The sequence below is a fragment of the Erithacus rubecula genome, assembly GCF_903797595.1.
Source record: "Erithacus rubecula genome assembly, chromosome: 5".
NCBI lineage: Eukaryota > Metazoa > Chordata > Aves > Passeriformes > Muscicapidae > Erithacus > Erithacus rubecula.
This window is the reverse complement of record NC_136687.1, coordinates 36999993-37021070: the sequence shown is the minus strand read 5'-3', so window position 1 is coordinate 37021070 and position 21078 is coordinate 36999993. Positions and strand designations below refer to the sequence as shown.

At 38.4% G+C, this 21078-nt stretch overlaps 1 protein-coding gene across 7 annotated transcripts in view; it reads left to right on the top strand.

The window, feature by feature from the left end:
- Nucleotides 1–1203: 1203 nt before the first annotated feature.
- Nucleotides 1204–21078, top strand: part of KLHL2 (kelch like family member 2) — a 53654-nt gene continuing 33779 nt past the window's right edge. For 2 of the 7 annotated variants that reach the window (XM_079305713.1, XM_079305717.1), the window contains exons 1-5: nucleotides 1249–1413; nucleotides 1973–2080; nucleotides 4265–4390; nucleotides 8594–8700; nucleotides 13198–13319. In XM_079305713.1, coding sequence (XP_079161839.1) covers nucleotides 1391–1413; nucleotides 1973–2080; nucleotides 4265–4390; nucleotides 8594–8700; nucleotides 13198–13319 — 486 coding nt within the window. In that variant the 5' untranslated portion in view covers nucleotides 1249–1390. Of the gene's footprint in view, nucleotides 1414–1972; nucleotides 2081–4264; nucleotides 4391–8593; nucleotides 8701–13197; nucleotides 13320–21078 lie in introns of all 7 variants that reach the window. The other 5 variants (XM_079305716.1, XM_079305714.1, XM_079305715.1 and 2 more) reach the window with 4 other exon arrangements.

Sequence of the window (21078 nt, the reverse complement as noted above, 5' to 3'; positions counted from 1 at the left end):
ATTTAGTTTTAATAGCCAGTGATTTTATTAGAAACACTGGTGAAGGCTTTCAGTATTCATCTATAACAGTCTTCACCCAAAACACTGCCATTTTTTCTGTCTTACTGGAAATATACTGCCCTCAAACTCTTCTTACTATGAGAAAAATAGTATTGGTCAGATATTAGTAGATTTACTAGTTTAGACATACTATTCCAATTTAAAATCTTTTACTCCAATGAAGAAGCATTTTAATTTCACAGACACAATCACAAATACCTGAATTGTATTCAGCCTGCTAAACTAATTTTCCACTACACAATCTTCAGTGATTTGGAAGTAATTTAGAGAGGTTTAAATACAGTAAAATCTTCTATAGTGCCCCAAGTCTGAAGTTGCTAAATGTATTCTTGATCATTACTTGAATTAGTGTTGCTTACAAAGGCACGTTTGAAATAGATCCCTGTTCATTTTTCTTTTCCCCATTTTGCATCACAGAGGTTACTTCAGCAAATATTAAAACACAACTCAAGTACTTAATGAGTCAGGAACGTCTGCAAAACACAGGTGGCCAGCTGTTTCAGAGGTAGGGTTCCTGCTGGACTTGATCAAATAAAAACCGACGAGATCCAGCATCTCAGAGCGAGCTAGAGCCTGTTCAGCTCCTCCGTCCCGATGCACTTTTGCTCTTCCCTTCGGCCCCGGCTCGAGCAGGAACCACCTGCATGAACTGGTGTCGGGCCAGCTCCTTGGCGGCCTGCCAAGAAGTGCCCATGTACCTCATGGCGTGTACGTGCTGGTGGATTTCCTCACTAAGGACGCCTGGGACCACTCTAATTAATTTTTTTTTTTTTTTTTTCCGTGAGACAGAGCGCCTGTGTGTACCCACGCGATCGCCCCAAGCCATGCTCGCTGGCGCTCAGGCTGCGCTGACCCGGGCGCTCCCGGCCCTGCCCTGAGCCACCGCTTCCCTGGGAAGCGGGAGACGCGCACTTGGGCGCCAGACCCTGGCTCATCCCAATCGGAGGCCACGCTTCTTCCACCAAGGGCGGCGGCGTCTCAGCCTCCTCTTCCTAAGTCCCTGGGCCGAGGCTGTCCCACCTCCAGGGCGGAAGGCACCGCCGAGGCGCCGCTGCCCAGCGCAGGTCGCGGAGCCCGGCCATCCCCGCAGGACGTACCGCACGGGCCGCGCCGGGCCCCGCCGCGCCTGCGCACAGCGGCCCGTCCCCGCCGCGCCCTCCGCGGGCGGGCACCCGGAAGCGGCAGCGCCGGCGGCTCCCGGCGGCGGCGGGGGCTCGGCCGGGCGGGCGCAGCCGCTCCCCGCACCAGCGGCGGGGCAGCGCAGCTGGCATGGTGCTGGCGGCTGCTCGCCGCGCCCGCGTTGCACGGAGGAAGCCCGAGCTGCACCGCGATGGAGATGCTGCTGCCGCCCGTGTGAGTGCGGCGGCGGCGGCGGGGCGGGCGGGGAGGCAGCCGTGCGCCCGGAGCCCGCCGGGCCGGCGGTGCGGAGCGCCGCGCTGTGCGGTCCGTGGGCTGGGGCGGCGGGCGGGCCCGGCCGCGCCGCAGCGAGCGGAGATGCCGCGGCGGGCCCTCGGCAGCGTGGGGAGCGGCGCCGGCGGCCGGGGGACGCTCGGGAGCGGCCGCGGGGCAGCGCCGGCGGGAGGGTCGCGGCGATGACCTGGTGCGGAGCCGGTGCCTCGCGGGCCGGCGCTGCCCCGCTCGGAGGTGCCCGGCCGTGCCGCCGCGGGTGCGGGCACCGTGTGGCGGGGAGCGGGCGCGGGGCTCCCGCGGGCGGGCAGCGCTGCCGGCACCCCCGCCCCGCCGCCTTCCCTGCGCCTTCCAGCTTGCGGGCACAGGCGGGCTTTTTCTCCCTCCTCCCCCTCACTCCTTCTGCTTCCTCCATATGTGGTCCCAAATTACTCCTTGTTTGACTCAGCAGTCGTGCTTATCTCACTCCCGGTTTTCTGGTTATTTAGTTAAGCATCTTTTTTAGCGACTGTGCCCAGGCAATGCACACCAGGCAACCATCTCCAGCTGCACCTCAGCTGGCCTCAGTCCTTTCACAGGCTCCGGTTCAGTGCAACTTCATCCTTTGCCTTCGGTAGGTAGATTTTGGGCACGCTGTGGGTGAGGTTCTTGAGAACAAACCGAAGGAAACCAGTTGCAGAGTGCTCTGACCCAACTGGTGAAATGGTAGGAGAGATTCCAGTACTTCAGGCAGATTGGCGCTTCCCAAAACAGAAGGCATATGGTTTTGTAGGGTTCATTGCCCTAAAACAAAGTCACCCTTTGTGACAAATTAATGAGACTTAAGCAACTTAATTTGCCCTTCATGTGAATTCCTTCATCTAATCCAGGTTGCTTAGCAGCTCTTTATGGACAACTTGATCCCTTTTTTTCCCTTGCATAGCTGTATTTGATGTGTACATAGCCTGTATATGCATGCAGATAAATAGGCATCAGTATCTGATGCATTGCTTTGGGGTGTAGAAAGTTGCAATGGAAGTGTTTTATCTTGGACTTGATAGGTCAGTAGTATAATTAAAAGTTGGGTCCTTATAGGTCTTTGGTGTATTGAATGTTAACTGCAGTCATTGATTTCTGTCTATAGTTTTTTGTAATTCTGATTACCATGTATGTCGCATAATGTAGAAAAGTAACCTTCAGTCTAAAGGAGCTTACAAAATAGAATGCCTTTTTTTTATTTTTCTCTAAGAAGTATCATATGTGTATGCTGACTAGCATATAAATTATTTGTAGGTTTTTTTGATTGATATGGAATTTCTGTCTGCTATTTGTCCTTTCTCAGCAATGAATTGCATAATTTTCAAAATTGATAGGAAACTTTTTGTTCATATCAGTTTCATGGTACACTGTAGTAAGTTGGTAATAGTTAGGGTTCTTTGGATGAGTGTTACTTGGTCCATTTTACAGAGACTTCTTATGTTCCTTTGTTGCTTGATGCAAGTTTGTATTGCTTTGCTCCGAAATTTTGTAGCTAGGTTTGGGATAATGAAAAAAAAAGTCAGCTTCTTGGTTTTGCACTATTTAGTACACAGAACTCAAGAGTTCTAGGTTAAAATCGTAAATTACTGTTGGATTTTTGTTTTAGGCTTTATTAGACATGCCCAATTAAAAAGTTTCAGGTATAGTACAAGAGAGGTTGCAATTATGTGAATCACTGTGTATGTTCAGTTTGACTGTGCTTACCTAATGCTAGTAAGGTTGAATTTTCATTTGAAATCAGATGGTTGATGTACCAGGGTTTGTGGCCTCACCAAATTACTTCAATGCCTTTGCTTATTTTCAGCTTAGAGGTTCAGGAATACAGTTACAATACTGTAGAATAAAGCATCACTGATGCTAAGCATTTTCTAAGTGCTACAGCAACACAGTTTGCTTTGTAAGAACAACATTGTGACTGTCAACAGGAAACTCATTGATTTGGTTTGGCCTGGAAAGTCTGCCTCCTGTTTGGACAGTCTGAGTGACTGAGTAGTGTATATAATAATTTTTTACAGAAGTTAGTGTCTATAGAACTTGGGTATGTTTTACAGAAAGAATTAATTACAGCTAGAGGTGATGATTTTTCACACTGCCTAGTTCTTCTCTTGCTGTTTGGAGTGGAGTTTTCAGAGTAAGAAAAATTAGAGGCTGGTCACTTAAGTACATTATGGTTTTCAAAACATTGAGTGAATCTACAAAACTAGACAATTTTTCTGTCACTTGTGTCTTATGCTGCAACTAGGGAAAGCCTGGATAATTACAGTAGTCATTGTACACTGTACACTCCTTCCTGTCAGATGAGAACTAGGAGCTGTGTGAAACAGTAACTAAGGTCCTGGTAGAAATGCAGAGAGGAGCTCTTACCTGTCAGGGAGCAAAGACATTAAGAGACTTGCTGCCTTCTGCCATTGATCTGTATGGGCACTAGGTGAAAAGTTCCCAACACTCTAATTCTGCCCTCACTTTGGAGCTTATTGGAAATGTTCTAGAATATTTCTCCACTAAATAATATTCACAAAACATCTTCATGTTTTCTTTAGTGGAGATTATTGTTAGCCTCTGTCAATGTCACTAGCATTAGTCACCAACTTACTACTTCCATGGGAATTCTACCTATTCCTTTACACCTTTGGTAATAGGGGAACCAAAATTGCTTGGAGTAAAGAAGTTTCAAGTACGAATCTTCTTATTCTCCCCAAGATGAAGGTGAACAAAATAAATGACAGCACTGGAGATTAGACAGAAGTATTAACTTTATTATTTTCCCCTTTCTTTCCAGATGTACCAAACTTTGCCATCAGAAGCCCTTGGATCTGAAAGATGATAACACTGAAATTCACTGTCCTATTACAGTAAATCCATGGCACATGAAGAAAGCTTTTAAAGTTATGAATGAATTAAGAAGGTATTACTTCACTGTATACACCTGCCTGGAGTCCATAGTTTATTTTTACTTTCATTTGCATTTGTTAAGTTAATAATAATAGTTTGTTTATTAAGAACATGTGATTTCCGAAGTATAGCTGAGGAGAAGGATTAAATATACAATGAATTGATGGCTGAATGATAGCCTTGAGATGTAGCTGTAATGTATGCAGTATGTTTTTGTGCCTTGTAAATTAGACAAAACTAGTTTTCTGAGACATGCAGGTTGTACTTAAGGAGTTACAGCTACTGATCCTCTCTTGTACGTAGTTGATCCTGGATAGATGAAAAGTAACTCTGGTTTAGCCTTAGGCTCTTTGTGTGCCTGCTGTTGATTTTTGTGGTAGGCTGTGAACCAGAAAAATGTTAAAATTTTCTAGTCTGGGGACATAGGTCACAGTATAGAGCAACTGTACATTTTTTAGCTATCATTTGCTTGTCCCTGGGAAAAATTGATGAACTCCCAAATAAAATGTTGAAGGTAACTTTTATTAATAAAGTTCTGTAAGACTTTTAGGGATAATATCATCAGTTTCGGTGTAACTGGGAGTCTGGTGCTAATGGTGTTCTTAGCATCCATATTGATTGATATTTTACATATGAGTAGGTGAAGTGATGTTGAAAACTGTGACAGCTGGTAATTAGAGCTCACAACTGAGCTCTGGAAATCAGGACTCACAGCTATCACTGATAGTAATTTAGTGCTATAACTTACAGCAACAGTGGAGAAATTAAATAAATAAAAATATTCTCTAGCAGAGAGAGTACCAGAGGCTGTGAAAATTCTGTAGTTCTTTGTTATTTCCCATATAAAATTAAAGATTGGAGAAGCTTCACCAAAAAGAAATACAACAACTGATACCTTTTTAAAGTATGCCTCTGCCTTTGACCTTTGCTGTTCCATAGGTAAAACCTTTAAAACTCTGTGCTGGATAGACTGACACTTGTTGCTTTACCTAAGTTATGCCCTTGGCTTTTTCAAGTGTCCCAGTAACTAGGTGCAGCGTCTCAAGGAGCATAATGGAGCCTGACTAGAGCCAGTAGCAATGAATTCCTATGGATGAGCAAGATTTTACATGGAGAAAGCTTCCCAGAATTAATCTTAACAATAGTTTCAGAAGTCAGAAACCTGACCTGCATTTTGTTGCGTTGCAGGTAAAAGATTCATCATCTTCCAACAGAGTGCATTTTTGAAGCTCATGGATTATTTTCAGAATATACTTTAGTTTCCATGGTTACCTAAATTCAAATTGCTGTAGAAGCAATTTGAGCAATTTTGCCTTGCATGTATAAATACTTAAAGTTTGAACAGGAGCTGTGCCATATAACCTTAACTAGTTCTCATTTAATAAGGTAGTTGATGCAACAGTATTTGCAATTTAAGCGGAGTACAGCTTTTAAGATGGTAAGTGGTAATTAAATAAAATATAAACATTTCTAGTTTCATTCATTTGAAATAATAAACACAAAATCTTAAAAATGTTTCAGACTTCATTGCTCTAAACAAAGATGTAATATTAATCCAGTAAATGATATTTTTCATTTAGAAACAACTTTAAAAATGTAGTGAATGTCAGTGCTTTTCATTAATGTAGCAAAACAGATATTTGCCAGAGGTATATTCTCCAGGAAGTGAATAGTAGTGAATAAATCATTTGCTTATGCATCTAAATACATTTGGTTTGAATGCTTGAGTCTGTGTGCTTATGTTAAATTTTTGGCTGCTGTCAAGTTGTCTGGCTCTAGTAGCTTTTTAATGAGTTTTTATGTGCCTTCAAATTTTGACAAATTTTAACAATTTTGTCCTTTGTATTTTTTGTCATTTCATTGCTCACCATCACCTCAACACTGAGTAGAAAGCTCATTAGGGTAGCTAATTAGTTCTTGACATATGACAAAATTACACTCTGATGCCTATCTTTTCACTTTATTGTAATTTGCTTTTATCACAATGGAATTTGATGTTACCTGTATTTATTAAAATTCTCATTCTTACAAACAAGACTTCATCAACACCTTCTGAAGATGGGTCTAATGAACTTTCTCTGTATGAACCTATGAAGAATATTTACCAGCCTGCAAGCTGGTGAACAGTTCCTCAGTTATTCTTAAATGCATACTTTCTTACTCCTTCTTCTCATTTTCTGTACCATTATGGTGTATCCCCCACAATTCTATTCATTCAGTCACTCTAGATAAGCAAATTTCAAAACACAACCCTTTCTGAAATAAATTGATGTGCCCTCATGAAATGAAGGTGCTGAGTTGCTGTGGAAGCCACAAGGTGCTTGCAGCAGAGTACATGATTAAGTTTTTAAGCTCGTTTCTTCAGTAATTTCTTTAGCTTGTCAGCTCTGTAGTAATGCAGAGCATATTCATTCCCCTGATGCAGTTCCAGAGTAGAGGTGTTACTATGTCTATTGTATGTGCAATGTAATTGGTTAATCCTAGTCCTGCACTGATACAATTCTGTTCCTTCTGGCTTCATTGTTACCTTTAGTATTCCTGTGCAACTAAGTATAAAACTTTTTGTTCCAGTTACCAGGATAAATGCAGGTGTCTGCTAAAGCTGGGTATCTGACGCCCTTTTATGTGAAGCTTTCTGTTTCCATTTTTAATGTGAAGCTTTCTGTTTCCATTTTTAAAATAATAAATGTAATGGTTGTTTCAAGATCCTTTGAATTGTGTGTTTCGTCTGGTACAGTCATTACCTTACACTGTATGTATTATTTGATAATAACCATATTGCAAGCTAAACTTACAAGATTTACATAGTTGCTGTAGGTATTAAGGGCTGAAAGCAGAAAGATGATATTATATGAGGATTGCAGTATTGCCCCTAAGGTTAGTTGTGGACACCAAAATTTTTGGTGTGTGACCTCTGCAAAGCCACTTTACTTGAGACTGGGCTCTTAAAAACTGGATTATTGCAGAACTGAGAGATCAGAGTTTTCTCTTGGACTGAGGTGAATATATGAGCAGTTTTGCTGAGAGCTCTAGTTCTTTCCAAGCAAAATGCAACTGCTCACCTGTCTTTGCTACAACTCAGTGTGGTAGTTGCAAACTGCCTGAAAATCTTTAATATGTATTCAGGAATGGTAAGAAAAAATTCTCTTTTTGAAAGTACTGAGAATAGAAATCACTGGATTCGTGTACAGCTCTAGCTCAATCCCTAAGGAATATGTTCTTTTAAGTCATACTTTTCCCTCTTCCCTCTGTTGCCTTGGCTCTGAGTTTTGTGGATTCCATACTACCTCCACAGGGACAGTGCTAGCATAAACAGGAAATAAAAGGTGACTGTAACTATGGCTATTTAGATGCTGTGAAATTGCAGCCTTTTGGTGATGTATTTCCTTTTTTTCCCCCTCCCTCCTCTTTCAATCTGGAAAATTGTATTATGAAGAGTACACATGGTATGGGTTTAAGTGGAAGAACTATAGCCAATAGCTGTAAATTGTTAGAAACACCTATGTTAGGAATTGTTATGAATGAGATGATACTTTATTGCAACTGAACAGGGAGGAAATATGTTACAGTCACAAAGAACAAGAATGTAAATGAATGTAATGAAGATACAAAGTCAGTCAAGATATGAAGTTAACCATAATAAATTCTAAACTGCTCAGGTTGGAAAAAAGTGCTATTGTCTGCATGGGCTGAATATGAAAAAGTACTTGGAAAACAGTAAATATAGAGAAGATTGAGTAGTAGGTTTGAACAATTAAGTAGGCACCACTTTCCAGTGTCATATTACAGAGGCTTCTCAGTTGAAGTTTGGGGTTTTTTTTTTTTGGGTTGGTTTTTTTTTTTTAATGCTTGTGTATATTAAATTCTTTTTTTTTTTTTTTCTGTTATGGTTGCACAAAGGGGTCCAGAATTCCAGAGATAATGTTTATAAATTGGGCTGGTACAAATTGTGGTTATTCAATGCAGAAAACTTCTGTGCAATGAGTCACAATTCAGTTGTTTGATTTTTAGATAGCTTTGTGTACCCAAGAACCATCCGTAATCTGATTGAGTAAAAGCCATGTGGTTGTGTAACACATTTAAAAACAATGCTTCATCAACATTGTCTGCCTGCCTCTTTTGATGGCATGGGAAAAGAAATTGTGTGTGATATCATATATACTTTTCTGTTGTAGTTCACTTATGTGAAATTGCCTTCTCTGATATTTCTAAATAGTCAAAACTTGCTGTGTGATGTGACGATAGTAGCTGAAGACATGGAAATTGCAGCGCATAGAGTTGTGTTAGCCGCCTGCAGCCCGTACTTCCATGCCATGTTTACAGGTACCAATATTTCAATACTTACTGTTTTGTTATCCAGTCTAACTGTATAAAGAATAAAATTGCATTGCTTTTGCTTTTAGGATCTAAAGCCAATAAGAACATTGGGGATTCTTAATGATTTTTTTTTTTTTTTTTGCAGTCTAAGTATATACTGTCAACTTAGCCTTTGTTAGCATGATGAATGCTTAAAGAAGTCTCCTTAACTAAAAAACAAATTAGATGTTAAGTAAGCCAGCAATAGTCAAGTTGTTATACACTTTAAGCCTCTAGTAATCTCACTTGTCCAGAAGAAGGTTACAATAACTTTCATGTGAATTTTGGAGTAAATTATATCCTTTCACAACTACTGTTGCTACATTCTTCATCCCATGAGTGCTCTAGGCTGCTAGTAGATATGAAAGCTTTCTGTGGCTTTGGCAGCCTATAGCTGGAGTGCATGTTTCAGCATTTTTAGGGTCATTCTCCATGACATATGTACTCTGCATCATTGCCTCTACTCTTCTGTACAGGCTTGATTCTACTTCTGCTCACCCCATGCTGGCCAAGTTATTCCTTTACTGCTAGAGTAGGAATGAGGAGGGCTTGCAAGGCTAATATAGGTTCAGGTTCATAGGAGCCTCCAGCTGAAATTCCTGTGCTGTGGGTTTAATTTCATCATGGTTGTAAAGCATATTGAAATAATGTGAAATTCATTGCCAAAGTAAGAATGCTACTAAATGTAAGTTAAAATTAACTTCTGATGTTTTGTATGTTCTTCCTCAAGTCTTGTTCAAGCTTTATAGTTAATACCAACTGTCTGAAATTAAAAGATTTCTCTGTAATCCATTGCTTCTGATCACCAGCTCAGATGGAGATAGAAATGTGACTCTTGGCCTGCCCATATACAAACAGATTGGTGTTTTAATAATTTTAATTGTATGCAATGAGATGGATGAAATTTGAAATCCTGTTGTGTTCTGGGAAAGCAGCTGATCATTCTTGATTTTATAGGCAAATATTTTGACATATTCAAGGCCAGAGGTAGAGTAACTTCTACAGTGTTTTAAAATTGCTTGTAGAATGAAATATCTCTTCCTCAAGCAGTTCTTTATGTTTGAATTTGTGGTTGAGACAAACATTCTGGGTGACTGATAAATTCTTTCTTAATTTTTACTGCTGTCTATAAAATTAGAATTGAAAAAGCTGCTTCTACAGTTCCTTTTTATCACCTTAGTAGCAGAGAAATGCAAGCCTCTTATGTTAGCTCTGTTGTTGACTATCACATTTACTCAGAGTATAGCTTTTTATTATGTTCTCTGTGATTAAGACATCTCTGCTTGCCCTGACTGCCATTTCTGTGAGGAAGTTTATTACCCATTCAGAGTGCCAGTGTAGCAGTAGCTGTAGCTGCTCTCCAGATAGAGTTACTGAAATCTTCTCTTCCTTTGCTTCTGCCCCTTTTAAATTATTTTGTTAGTTTTATGTCTTTAAATGTAGATGTTCTTTAACCCCAGTGGTGCAGGAGGTGGGAATGCCCACTTGAGTAATGGGTGTGAAGTGTTTAACTAATAGATCTGTGGCAAGGTTTGTGTAGCTGATGAGCCAAATAGGTGGGAGCTTTAATAGAATTCAGCTGTGGCTTTGAGTTATCAGCAGGTTTTATAGCAGGCTTATAGCTTGCTTACAGCATGGCCCAGCTGTGGTATTGGTGCATTTCAGCCATGCCCCACAAAAAATCCTGAATTTCTTTCTCTCCATGAAGCCTGGAATCCACACTTCTTTGGTGGATTTTTATTCTCATCCAGTAATCTGCAAGTTCAAATAAGCAAATTTGATCCCTTAACCATCCACAACCAAACAAAGTATCTTCTTCTATCCAGAATAAAACACAGACTGAAAAGACAGTAAAAAAAAAATTGCACTCTTATGCTTTAGTGTTACTTTTTGATTAGAAATTAGAAGCTTATATTCAGACATGTGTTTTCAGGTTGATTCCATTGTTCTCTGAGTCATTAAATATTACTGCAGTGCAGGCTGGGATATGGCATTAACTGGGTTCAAACTCTCTGCTTGTTTTTTTTCCTTTCCTTTTACCCATTTATACATGTAATGGTAGCCCTAATAATTATCAAGAAAGAAAAAGTTGCTGTCTTTTAAAGTTATAAAATATGGTAAATTAGTAACAATTGCCCAATGAGAAGAGGAGGGAAGAAAGTCCCTGCTATTTAATTTATGTTAATAGGAATATTTCTTTCTTCTTATACAGTGGAATTATTTAAAAATATTATTTAAATCTCCCTAAATGTTTAGACAAATTGATTATAAAAGATCAGAGAAGGGACTCTTCAGTGGCTGTAGCATCTGAGTTCAGACAAGGGTGACCTGAGTTTAGTTTTCTTTTCTGCAATGACAGTTACTCTTAGGAATTTACCTGCTTTCTTCACTTCCTTTCTCAGTTTGTAAAATTCTTGGGTTAAAAAAGAAGAAAAAGCCTTCTCTGCATTATTTTGTGAGGAACCATGTAACCTTTTTAGGTAGCCCCTTCAGTATCTTCAACTCAGCTGGTGCTTTGCTTCTGCTGTTTGGGAGTTTGGATCAGCTCAGTGCTTTCTTTCTGTTCACAATATACTTTTCTGTCACTGAGAACTCTGTGGAGACATGGTGGTGCTGCTTCTCAGTCATAAACAGAGTTCTTCAGCAAGTTGAATTCTAGACTGAGACTGCCTGCTGAATGCATTTGTGGTTTCCACTGTATGATCTATCAAACAGATATGGGTTGGTCTAGATTTTAAGTAAGGTTGCATGTGTAGTTCATGTAAAAGTTGGAAGCAAGTATTTATTGGGTTATTTTTGTTTGGTGTTTTCTTGTTCTTGTTGTTTGGATGTGGGGTGTTTTGTTTGGTTTTTTTCTTATTTAAGTTCTTTTATTTTTATATTTGGGGCTTGGTTTTTAAACAGAGAAGGTGCCTATCCATGACTCAAAAGCCTTGACACAAAATCTGAAAACAAATCTAATGTGCTTGCAGAATATCAAAATCTGCTCTCCCACACACACAATTTTCCCAGAGGACCACCTCCACAGCAGCTTGCATAATAAATAAGTTGCAGCTTACATGCTCTGAAGATCAATAGGTTTAATCTGTGTCAAACTAGAAGTAGAAAATTGGAATACAGAGGGCCCTGCAGGGAACGTGCTCCACTCATCCTTCAAAGGTGTAGGGGAATGTTTCAGAAGTGCTGGTGAGAACATGAAGTTCTATGGGGCCTGAATTTTGCTGGTTTTTATGTGGGTAGATGGTCTTTTGAACCACCTTCCACTTAAAGGGCTGATTTACAATGCCATTCTTTACCCTTCAGCTCAAAACCAGGTATGGTGCAATGAATAATGGTAACAGATTTTTCAGTGATGATCCCTTTGCTGAAAGCACTGGGTAAAATGCATTATTTGACACTAACCCTAGAGACCAGAGGGTAACAACCAATAAAAATGTGTATGACTTCATAAGTAAGTATCAGCAATGGCTAGCATGTTCTTGTTCACTTCTGCTTTTTTGTTGTATACATTCAGTTTATTATATCATCAATACCCTTATCTCTAGATGCCTATGCCTAAGAAAAAGAAATTATAACCAACACAGAAGAATAAGAAAATAATGTACTCAGAGATTGGGGTATACTCTTTCAAAGTAAAATTTTATATATCTTCCAACTCAACTTTTGTAGTTCATGTTTTGTTCTTCAGTGAAAGTCAGTGCAAGAGGTTTTAAAGGTCTGAGATGACCTGATCTGAAAGTCATGAAGAGGGTCATAGTCATTACTTCAAAATATATATTTGGTTAATCATTTCACCCATTAAGAAAATACTGCACTTTGAGAAATATAATGTTTTGGAAGGTGGAAATTATTTTGCATGCCTTTCTGTGAAGATTGGTTGTGGCATATGGCCAACGTGTCAGCCTCCACAAAATGAGATCCAACAAGTTTTCCCTTGCTTACCATTTTGTCTTAGCTTGAGTTTGAGCTGTTAAATTGGGTCTGTAAAAGAGGTGAAATTACTAAGGGAATAATAAGTAGGCAAGCAAAGAAATATGTATGTTAATTCTTCTGTGGAGATATAACTTTTCTTACCTAAATAAATTTACTCCAGACTGTGTTTGGTATGCTCCTTGAATTAAGAAGTTAATAAAGCTAGACTATTTTAATATCTTGCTTTCCCAGCTAAATATTTTTGTATGCATTTGAAGTGTGTCATTTAAGTCTAATAACAATATTTTCCTGATACTGAAAAAATAGGTCACCTGCACTAAAAGTATTAATCCAGATAGCATTTACATGATGGTAACAACAAAATCTTCCTTCCTTACTGGAGGAGGGAAGGAAAGAAAGAAATTATATTATTAATATTGAAGTTTTTCTACTATCACAACTGTTAATACACAGAATTGTTGCTTCTATTAAACTTCTACTTTTGTGCTGTATTTCTGTCTTACTTACTTGACTGATAAACTGTGTTTGTAGGTGAGATGAGTGAAAGCCGAGCAAAGAAAGTACGAATAAAGGAAGTTGATGGCTGGACCCTAAGGATGCTTATTGATTATATTTACACTGCTGAAATTCAAGTTACAGAAGAAAATGTACAGGTAAGAGTGAGAATTTTTTCTGCAACAAATGAGATGCAATGTGCAGTGTCATTTATTTTATCATTGTGGTTCAACTCCAACATGGGAAATCTCATCTGTAAACTGGAATTTTTTCAGACTTTGTGCTTGCAAAGCAAGTAGTCATGCTGGTCAAATTCTGGGTCAAATTCAAAGACAATTTAAGTAGCTGAATAGTTGGTTGACTTTAGTGGGCTTTGCAACCAAACCTTATGTAATGCAATAAAATAGATGGTCTACTCTGCCTAAAATTAATGCTGTCAGCCACCTCTACCACCCCTTCTCTAATATTTAAGTGAAATTTAAATAAGCAACTTAGATTTATTCCTACATGCATCAACAACATCCTACAAAGCATGTTGTCCAACTAAGCTGTCCTGTTTATTTTTTCCCTGTTAATCTGCACAATAAAGTACTTCTTCCTGCTCAGTATTTGTAACTTTCCAGTAACCAACTGTGCAGAAATTTTTAGCTACTTTTTTTTTTTTTTAAGTCAACCCGTATCTATCATGAAGGTTTTGTCCATCCCACACAGAGTTAATAAGTTTTTCCAATTGACTGTACATTATTATGAAGCTTCAAGTAGAGTAGAACAAACACAAGCTTAGAAAATGTAGCCTCCTGTATTTAATATTTTCTAAATGCAGATGACTTAAGATGGACAGGGTAGATTTTCCTTCCAGTGTCTTTTGAGATTTATTCTAGAGGCTTGATAAGTTTAAAACTAGTTGCACAAGGGGCGATACATTTAATTCTCATGTTTTTCTTCATACTCCTATGCCCTTCTTTCTACTCTTGCCCAATGCCAAATAACTGGTTATTAGCAGTTATTTCTCTGCTTTAGCAGGGTGCAAAACCATGTTGCTGTATTTGGTGTTGAAAACTTCTGTTGCAACTATGTATTCTGAAATTGCTTGCTTTTACTGGGCATTAGGCTGAAATTTGTAGCATTTTATTGGCTGCTGAATCCAGTGGGGATGCTGCTTGTTTTAGCCATGCTTGATTGAATACTTCCCAAAATGAGGAATACTTGAAACAAATTATCCTGCTGCTTAGACTTCCATATCCTAGGTAATTTCATAAGTCATTCTGCAAAACTAATTTCTTGTCTTTCTTAATGACTTGATACTTAAGAATCTTCCTGTTTAAGGAATTGTTCTGGCCTGATGATGAATGTACATAGTGAAAAAAAATGGCTGAAATTCTGTTGTATTTTACCATTCTGATGGTTGCCCAAATCTCTGTATCACTGTGGAAGACCTTGAGCAAGTCCAGAGATGTGAGAGATTCCCTAACAAACCTCTTGCTGCTTGACTTTTCATCCTTAATGTAGAATATTCTGTCTTGCTGACAGAGCTTAATGGCCCTAATCTTATACATTCAATCCATAACCTTGGAATGGACTTAACAGGCAGTCCTACTCTATTTTGGCTGTAGGTGCTGCCTAGTAGGAGGCATTATTGCACACCCTTGGCAATTCTAACCTTTCCATGTTAATGGGGACGAAAAGCTTAAATGTCTTCCTCATACAGGAATCACTGAAAGCCAGAAATCCACAGGTTTAACACTCATGAGTCTGATAGGCTTTAATTTTCTTGACTCTAGGGTATCTGTCTGAAGATAGATATCTGATGATCCTGGGCATGTTAATATAAATAATGTGGCTTGGATTACAAGTTTGTGGTTACTTGAGTACTGAGAGAAGAAAGTCAGACTTCTAAGTTGGGTTTTGTTTTTTTCCCAGTATAGTTGCACTCTGATGGTGAATATACTTGTAATATGATTGTATTGATTGTGAATTTGTTCTTACTTTGTCGCTTTCATCCTTTTTGCATTATTATTACTAAATATGTAGAGTTTATTTGCATTACAACAGAAATAAACACTGTGGATAAAAATAAATATGCTGATGCAAATTCTTTTCCTTAAGCTTTGAAAGCCAAAATGTTTCTGCGACTTTCTGGAAACCTAGAAACCTAGTTCAGATTTTCAGGCTTTAGTTAAAAATGTGTTCTCTCCATAAGCATGTTGCATGCTATTGAGATTAATTCTAGCTCTCAATTTCTTGTCTATATGACCTAGAAGATATTGTGAAATGTTGGTAGTGGTTAGGAATTTATCTTGTAGGAATACAGAAGCCTGAAAACCCAAGATGACATTTTATATTTGTATTAATGTGTTGAAATGGAGATCAGCTTCTAGGCAGCTGCTTACGAATCTTATTCTGATACCCTTTATGGGATTTCAAGTGTATCATTCCATCTTTTCAGGTTATACATAGTAAGAATAGGTATTGAATTAATTTCTAATACGTGATACAATGTTTGAAGAGGATGTGCAAGCTTCATGTTTAAGTAATGTAGAATTACTAAGTAGTTCTTGGTATTAAAATAGCTGCATTGTATATTTATGAAAAGTAATTATAAAGGAATGCATAATCGTAGCCCAGCTCATCGGCCTTTCTCAAGGGGCAGGTTAATTTTGAGCCTCTTTCCCTAGAATCTTACTTGATCTAGATGTGGACAGAAGAGTGCTTCCTGACTGTGCCTTTGTGGCTTCTCAGTGAGAGCTGTCCATTTTTTTTTCTCCCCACTGTTGTGTTCTCACCTTATGCATGGTTTTGGCAGGTGTAGAGGTAGAAAAATCAAATGTAAGTCAGTGATTGTGGAGAAAACCACATTCATTTAGCCCATAAACTATCAGCATGAGAGGACCTCAACTCTGGATGTTATCACCACATTAGTTAAATACAAAAGAACACTTGCTCTTTTCTTCAGTTCTTGGTTCAATAGGTTCCCCCCAGCCTGCAACAATAAGACAGCTGGTATATGAATGTGTACATTGCTTTAGTGTTTGTCCATCATTTAGAACAAGTTATTTTGTAATTCATCTCTAGTGGTACTCACTTTGCATAATGCCATACCAATGTTTCTGCTGTATTTACATATCATGTCACATTTTTCTGCATTCTTAACTCTTTACTTTTCCCTTTGGGTTATTGTTTTTTTTTTTTTTTTTTTTTTTTTTTGTTTTTTTTTTTTTTAAATGAAATTAGATATCAGACTTAGTGCAATATCTCATATTTTAAGAAAGAAATATCTTTCTCAAGTTAATGTTTTCAGAAGGCAAATCAACTTTCTTGCATATTAAATTTTTCGATATCCATCTAGGTATTAGCTACATGCAGTGCACAATGTGGGAGCGTTGGTTACTATAAGAAGCTCATGCGTGAGTAACTCCCACACCCTGCACATGCATCGCAGTCCCTTTTTAGTCAGCTGTGCACCTCGGGCCTCTCCTGAGCACAAATGTACTGGGGGACAAATTCCTGCTGTTGTTGGCAGGCTGTGGATATGTTATGGGCTTTAGAGGTCAGGCTGATACAGGCTGAGTGAAACGTGATTTGTTTGAATGGACACAAGTTAGGTGATCGGGTTCCTTTCTGATTCCCCGCTACAGGTCTCTGTTCCTACAGGTGTCTGTTGTGCTGGTACAACTATTTGTTGGAGTCTTTTATAAAGCAGATCACTGAACTCAAAAAAACATCTGGCAACATAACACTCTGTATCTTCACTTCCACCTCACATGGTTTTTGGGGGATTTTTGAGTTACTCTTAACTTGGATCACAGCCCTATCAGTTGTTTTAACCCAATACTTGAGGTTAGTGTATTGAAGTGTAGGAACTTGCACGAGTGTTGGGAGCAGATGTTTCCCTGCAGCCTGGGGCAAACATTACATGTAGTTTCACTTTGCTGCTACTGCTGTCTTACTTTTGGACAAGAAGAGTGCATGAGAGAGATAGTAGAAGAGAAGATTGCAAAAAATTGTATTTTTACAATTGTATAGCTGGGTCCTACCATATTTCTTCCTTAAAAGAATTTTGTTGGGACAAACATGAAGTCCAGAATCCTGAATAGGGTCATTTTCCAGAAGTATATTTTTTCTGCTCATTTTCTGAAATCATTCAAGAACAGTGTTTACATTGCATTTTACTTGTTATGAACAGTAATATGTATGTATTTTTTCTTTGTAACTCTTACAGTTCACACAAATTGCCATTAGAAGTACAACAGAGATGCTTCTATTTGTATGGTGTCATGGGATGTGGGCATAAGAGTTGACAGCACATTTGATTTAAGGTGCTGTCAAAACAAGGTCCAAAAAAGCAGCTGATTTCCCCAAGAAATCCTCAAAATAAAGGTTCCTAATGTTGTCCTAGCTGTTTACTAAGGCAGACATTCTACAATACCATGTTTGGTAGTATGGGCTTTGACTATTCATGCTGCACCTCATCCCCTCTAGCTGATCAGTGGTGCAGTGTTGTTGGATCCTGAAAAATCCTCAAGGTTGAAAATGAGCCTGTACTTCACACCAAAACCCAGGGAAGTCCCACAGCTTCAGAAAACAGATGTGTGCTTTTTAAGATGGTCAGCTTCTGAATTTTATTTGTGGAATGACCTACAAGCATTGGATCATGCCACAAGTTGGTCTGAGGGTATGTTCAAGGAGCACAAAGGAGGAGGAATGTGATGTTACAGGGAATAGGGTGAAAGAAAATTGCTACAGAGCTCTCTAAAGTGAAACAGTGACTGTATCAAGACTTGGCAGAACAGATTTAATCTAACAATGAAAACTGGATAATAATCCTTAGGTGGTTTATTCCATTTGCTTTAATATTTTTTTCTACTTCAAAAGGTTGGTAGTATCTGACTTAAATGTTCCTGGTCTATATTAGACTAATTAATTCCTTCTGTCATCTTGTAGAATTACCTGTTGCTGTTTTGGTGCAAAAATCTCATGTATTGAATGACTGTTCTTATTCATAAACTTGAATTTTTTTCTTTAGGCTGAACATCATAGACTGTTCTTTGGAGACAATAGTTTCTAAATCTTTTATCATTCTTCTTGCTCTTCTAGACTCTTTCCATTTTGCCTATATCTACATATCTGACATGCAATGACCAAATTGGTCCATTAAGGCCTTGTTACTGCAGACAAGAGTGAAACTATTATTTTGTGAATAAAAAATACAGCGTTTGATTCTTTATGTCATCAATTTTTCTGGTAACGAGACATTTTTTCTAGTAGTCACTATATGATTGTGCTGGTAGAGACAGTAAGAATGAGAACATTAAAATGGTCATCATAGAGTGGGAGAAAGAAATTGTGGCACCTCTTCATTTTGGTAAAAGCCATTTTGAAGGATTTGTTGATTTAAACATTTATGCCTATTAGCATAATACTTCTAATCAACCAAAACTGCAACCAGTGGAAGTCATCATCTGATTTAATAGTAGTAGAATGTATTTCAGTAAGTTTAGTGGGCAAGACTTCAGGTTCACACCAGAAATCTTCTGTTAGGGAGAGATGCTAATTTGCAAGTCTGTTTCCAGACTACAACCACGTGTTAAAATTGGTTTTATAAAAAGAAAAAAAAAAAAAAAAGAAATTAATTATTTTCATTTTGGAGAAATGTTTAATTATATTTTAAAATTCACCAATAACAGAAAAAATAGCCTACTGAAAACCTTGTGAAATTATATCTGTTTTAGAGGTGGAAGGGCAAGAGAGAAGCAAGATATGTACAAGTCATTTTAAAACGGAAAGAAAAACGTAGAAGAGAGCATTGCACAAAATCGAATGCAAAATAATGAACAATCCAGACTTGTGTGTGTTGAGGAGGATAAAATCCTCCAACATGACAGCAAGGAGTAGATACTAATTTCAATAAAATGTAGAAAACTATGTATGATCAGTAAGATGAAGTCCATGCAAATATAGGGTCTGCATTTACCATGCCTAATCTTCACTGGATACTAATTTAAGGGCAAAAAAAAAATTCTGTGCAGCATGAAACATTCCTTATTTGCTCTTCTGCTAAGCACTAGAATAAACTCAGATAAAAATATGCAGAATAAATTGTTGTACTATACTTAGAATTGGTGTGTTTATCATGAACCCTATGCAGTTTTATGTAGTTAGGATATGAAATTACCTGTTTAGGGGCTTTGAGTTTGTTGTGAAACTTGCATAACCAGAATGTCAGATTTGATAATGGAGTTTTTTTTTTCCTTCACACCTTTGTCTTATGATGGTCTCAGATTCTCTCCTTCAGTACCCTTTCTATGAAGGGTAAGGTACACCAGCTTGCAGGAGTTTAATTAAAAAGAGAGTTCAGGATCATGAGAGAATATCCATTTTAACAACTTACCATTGCACATCAACTGAACAACAGCAGCTAGTTGTGCATGCTTTTAGCTTGAAGAAAATACTGAATGACTGAATATAAGCCAGTTTATAAGACTCTTCTCTTTACTTAATATTTGCCACAGTCTTTGAGCATTTCCATGATCAAATTAACAGAGTTTATATTCCAGTACTCTTCAGGGCCATACTGTCTTTGTATCTGAGCTGAGAGTCAAAATACTCCTAGGAATATTGTGATACTTGTCAAACTTTATCCTTGAAAACAAGTGTTCTGTGTATGTGAACAGGTGACTAAACTGAGTGTCTTTAATGAGTTAGCAACACTGTGATGTGTGAAAAGCATAAAGCATGTTTTTTGGAACTAGTTACATTTTAGATCTCTAGCTTGGAATGTTTCTCAAAAGTTTGTGAGGCCTGCCAATAAAGTATACCTTCAAACCCTACAGAACTTCTCTTTTCCCTTATTGGATCAAAAAGATGTCCCTCCCTTTCAAAGACTATATCCAAAGGGGTATATTTTCTTTATGAATATAGGAAGTTTTCCATGTTAATTGGGGTAGATTTTTCCCTTTTAGAATCCAAGGCTGACTTTGCAAAGGTTCTTTACAAGTGTTTGATTGGGCATTGTAAGAGAAGGGAGTTGAATTCAGTACTTGAACAGAGATATGCATTCTGTGTCCTGGAAGTATGCCTGCTGCTGTGTAAGTGGGTGGAAGAGATAAAAGAAATATTTATTCAACTGAACTGAATCCTGTGAAGCTTTCACTGAATCTTATAATGCAGTAGGTTCTGTTTCAAATATAAAATACATATTTTATATATGAAACTGGTTTGAGAGAAGGTAGTGCTGAAATTGCTTCTATGGGAATTGGCTGTTCTCCTCCAGGGAGCCTAAGAAAAAGATGTGTGGAAAAAGATGCCACACTTAGAAACCTAAAAGGGGAAGGAAGGGAGTAAGTCTGATCTTGATGCATTGACAGATGTGCCTCTAGCTACCTCTTCTTTGAAAAGCTTTTGGTGATCAGGGAAAGTGAAACAGCTTAAATAGATGTATATCTTGAGAAGAGTGGGTGCTGGTAGGCTGGATCTAGGCAATTACATCCCTACTGGTCATGATTAACGCCTTGCATGTCACCAAGACACCAACAGATACTTAATATAGGTCCTGTATGTCCCAAGTAGTGCACTCTACTAAAATGCAGAGCTCCTAAAGAAGAGTTTATTCTAAATTAGCAGCAATCGCTGAATTGTTTTCAAATGGAAGATGATGTTCTAGACAGTGCAGTTTGGTGATGACAGCATGGGTCATGATAGCAGTTTTTCTAGCTAGAAGCAGTCATAGCATTCTAGCAGATGCAAGTAACTTTATAAAACTGTTACTGCTGTACCACAAGCTAATCAGGTTGGCATGTCTGAAGTTTGCTGACTGGTTGTTGATAAAGGCCTTTTATTTACTTGCATTTTCCTCTATTTACTAACCACAGTTTCCTGATAAAAACATTTAAAAATCATCACTATATTATTTATTAATGG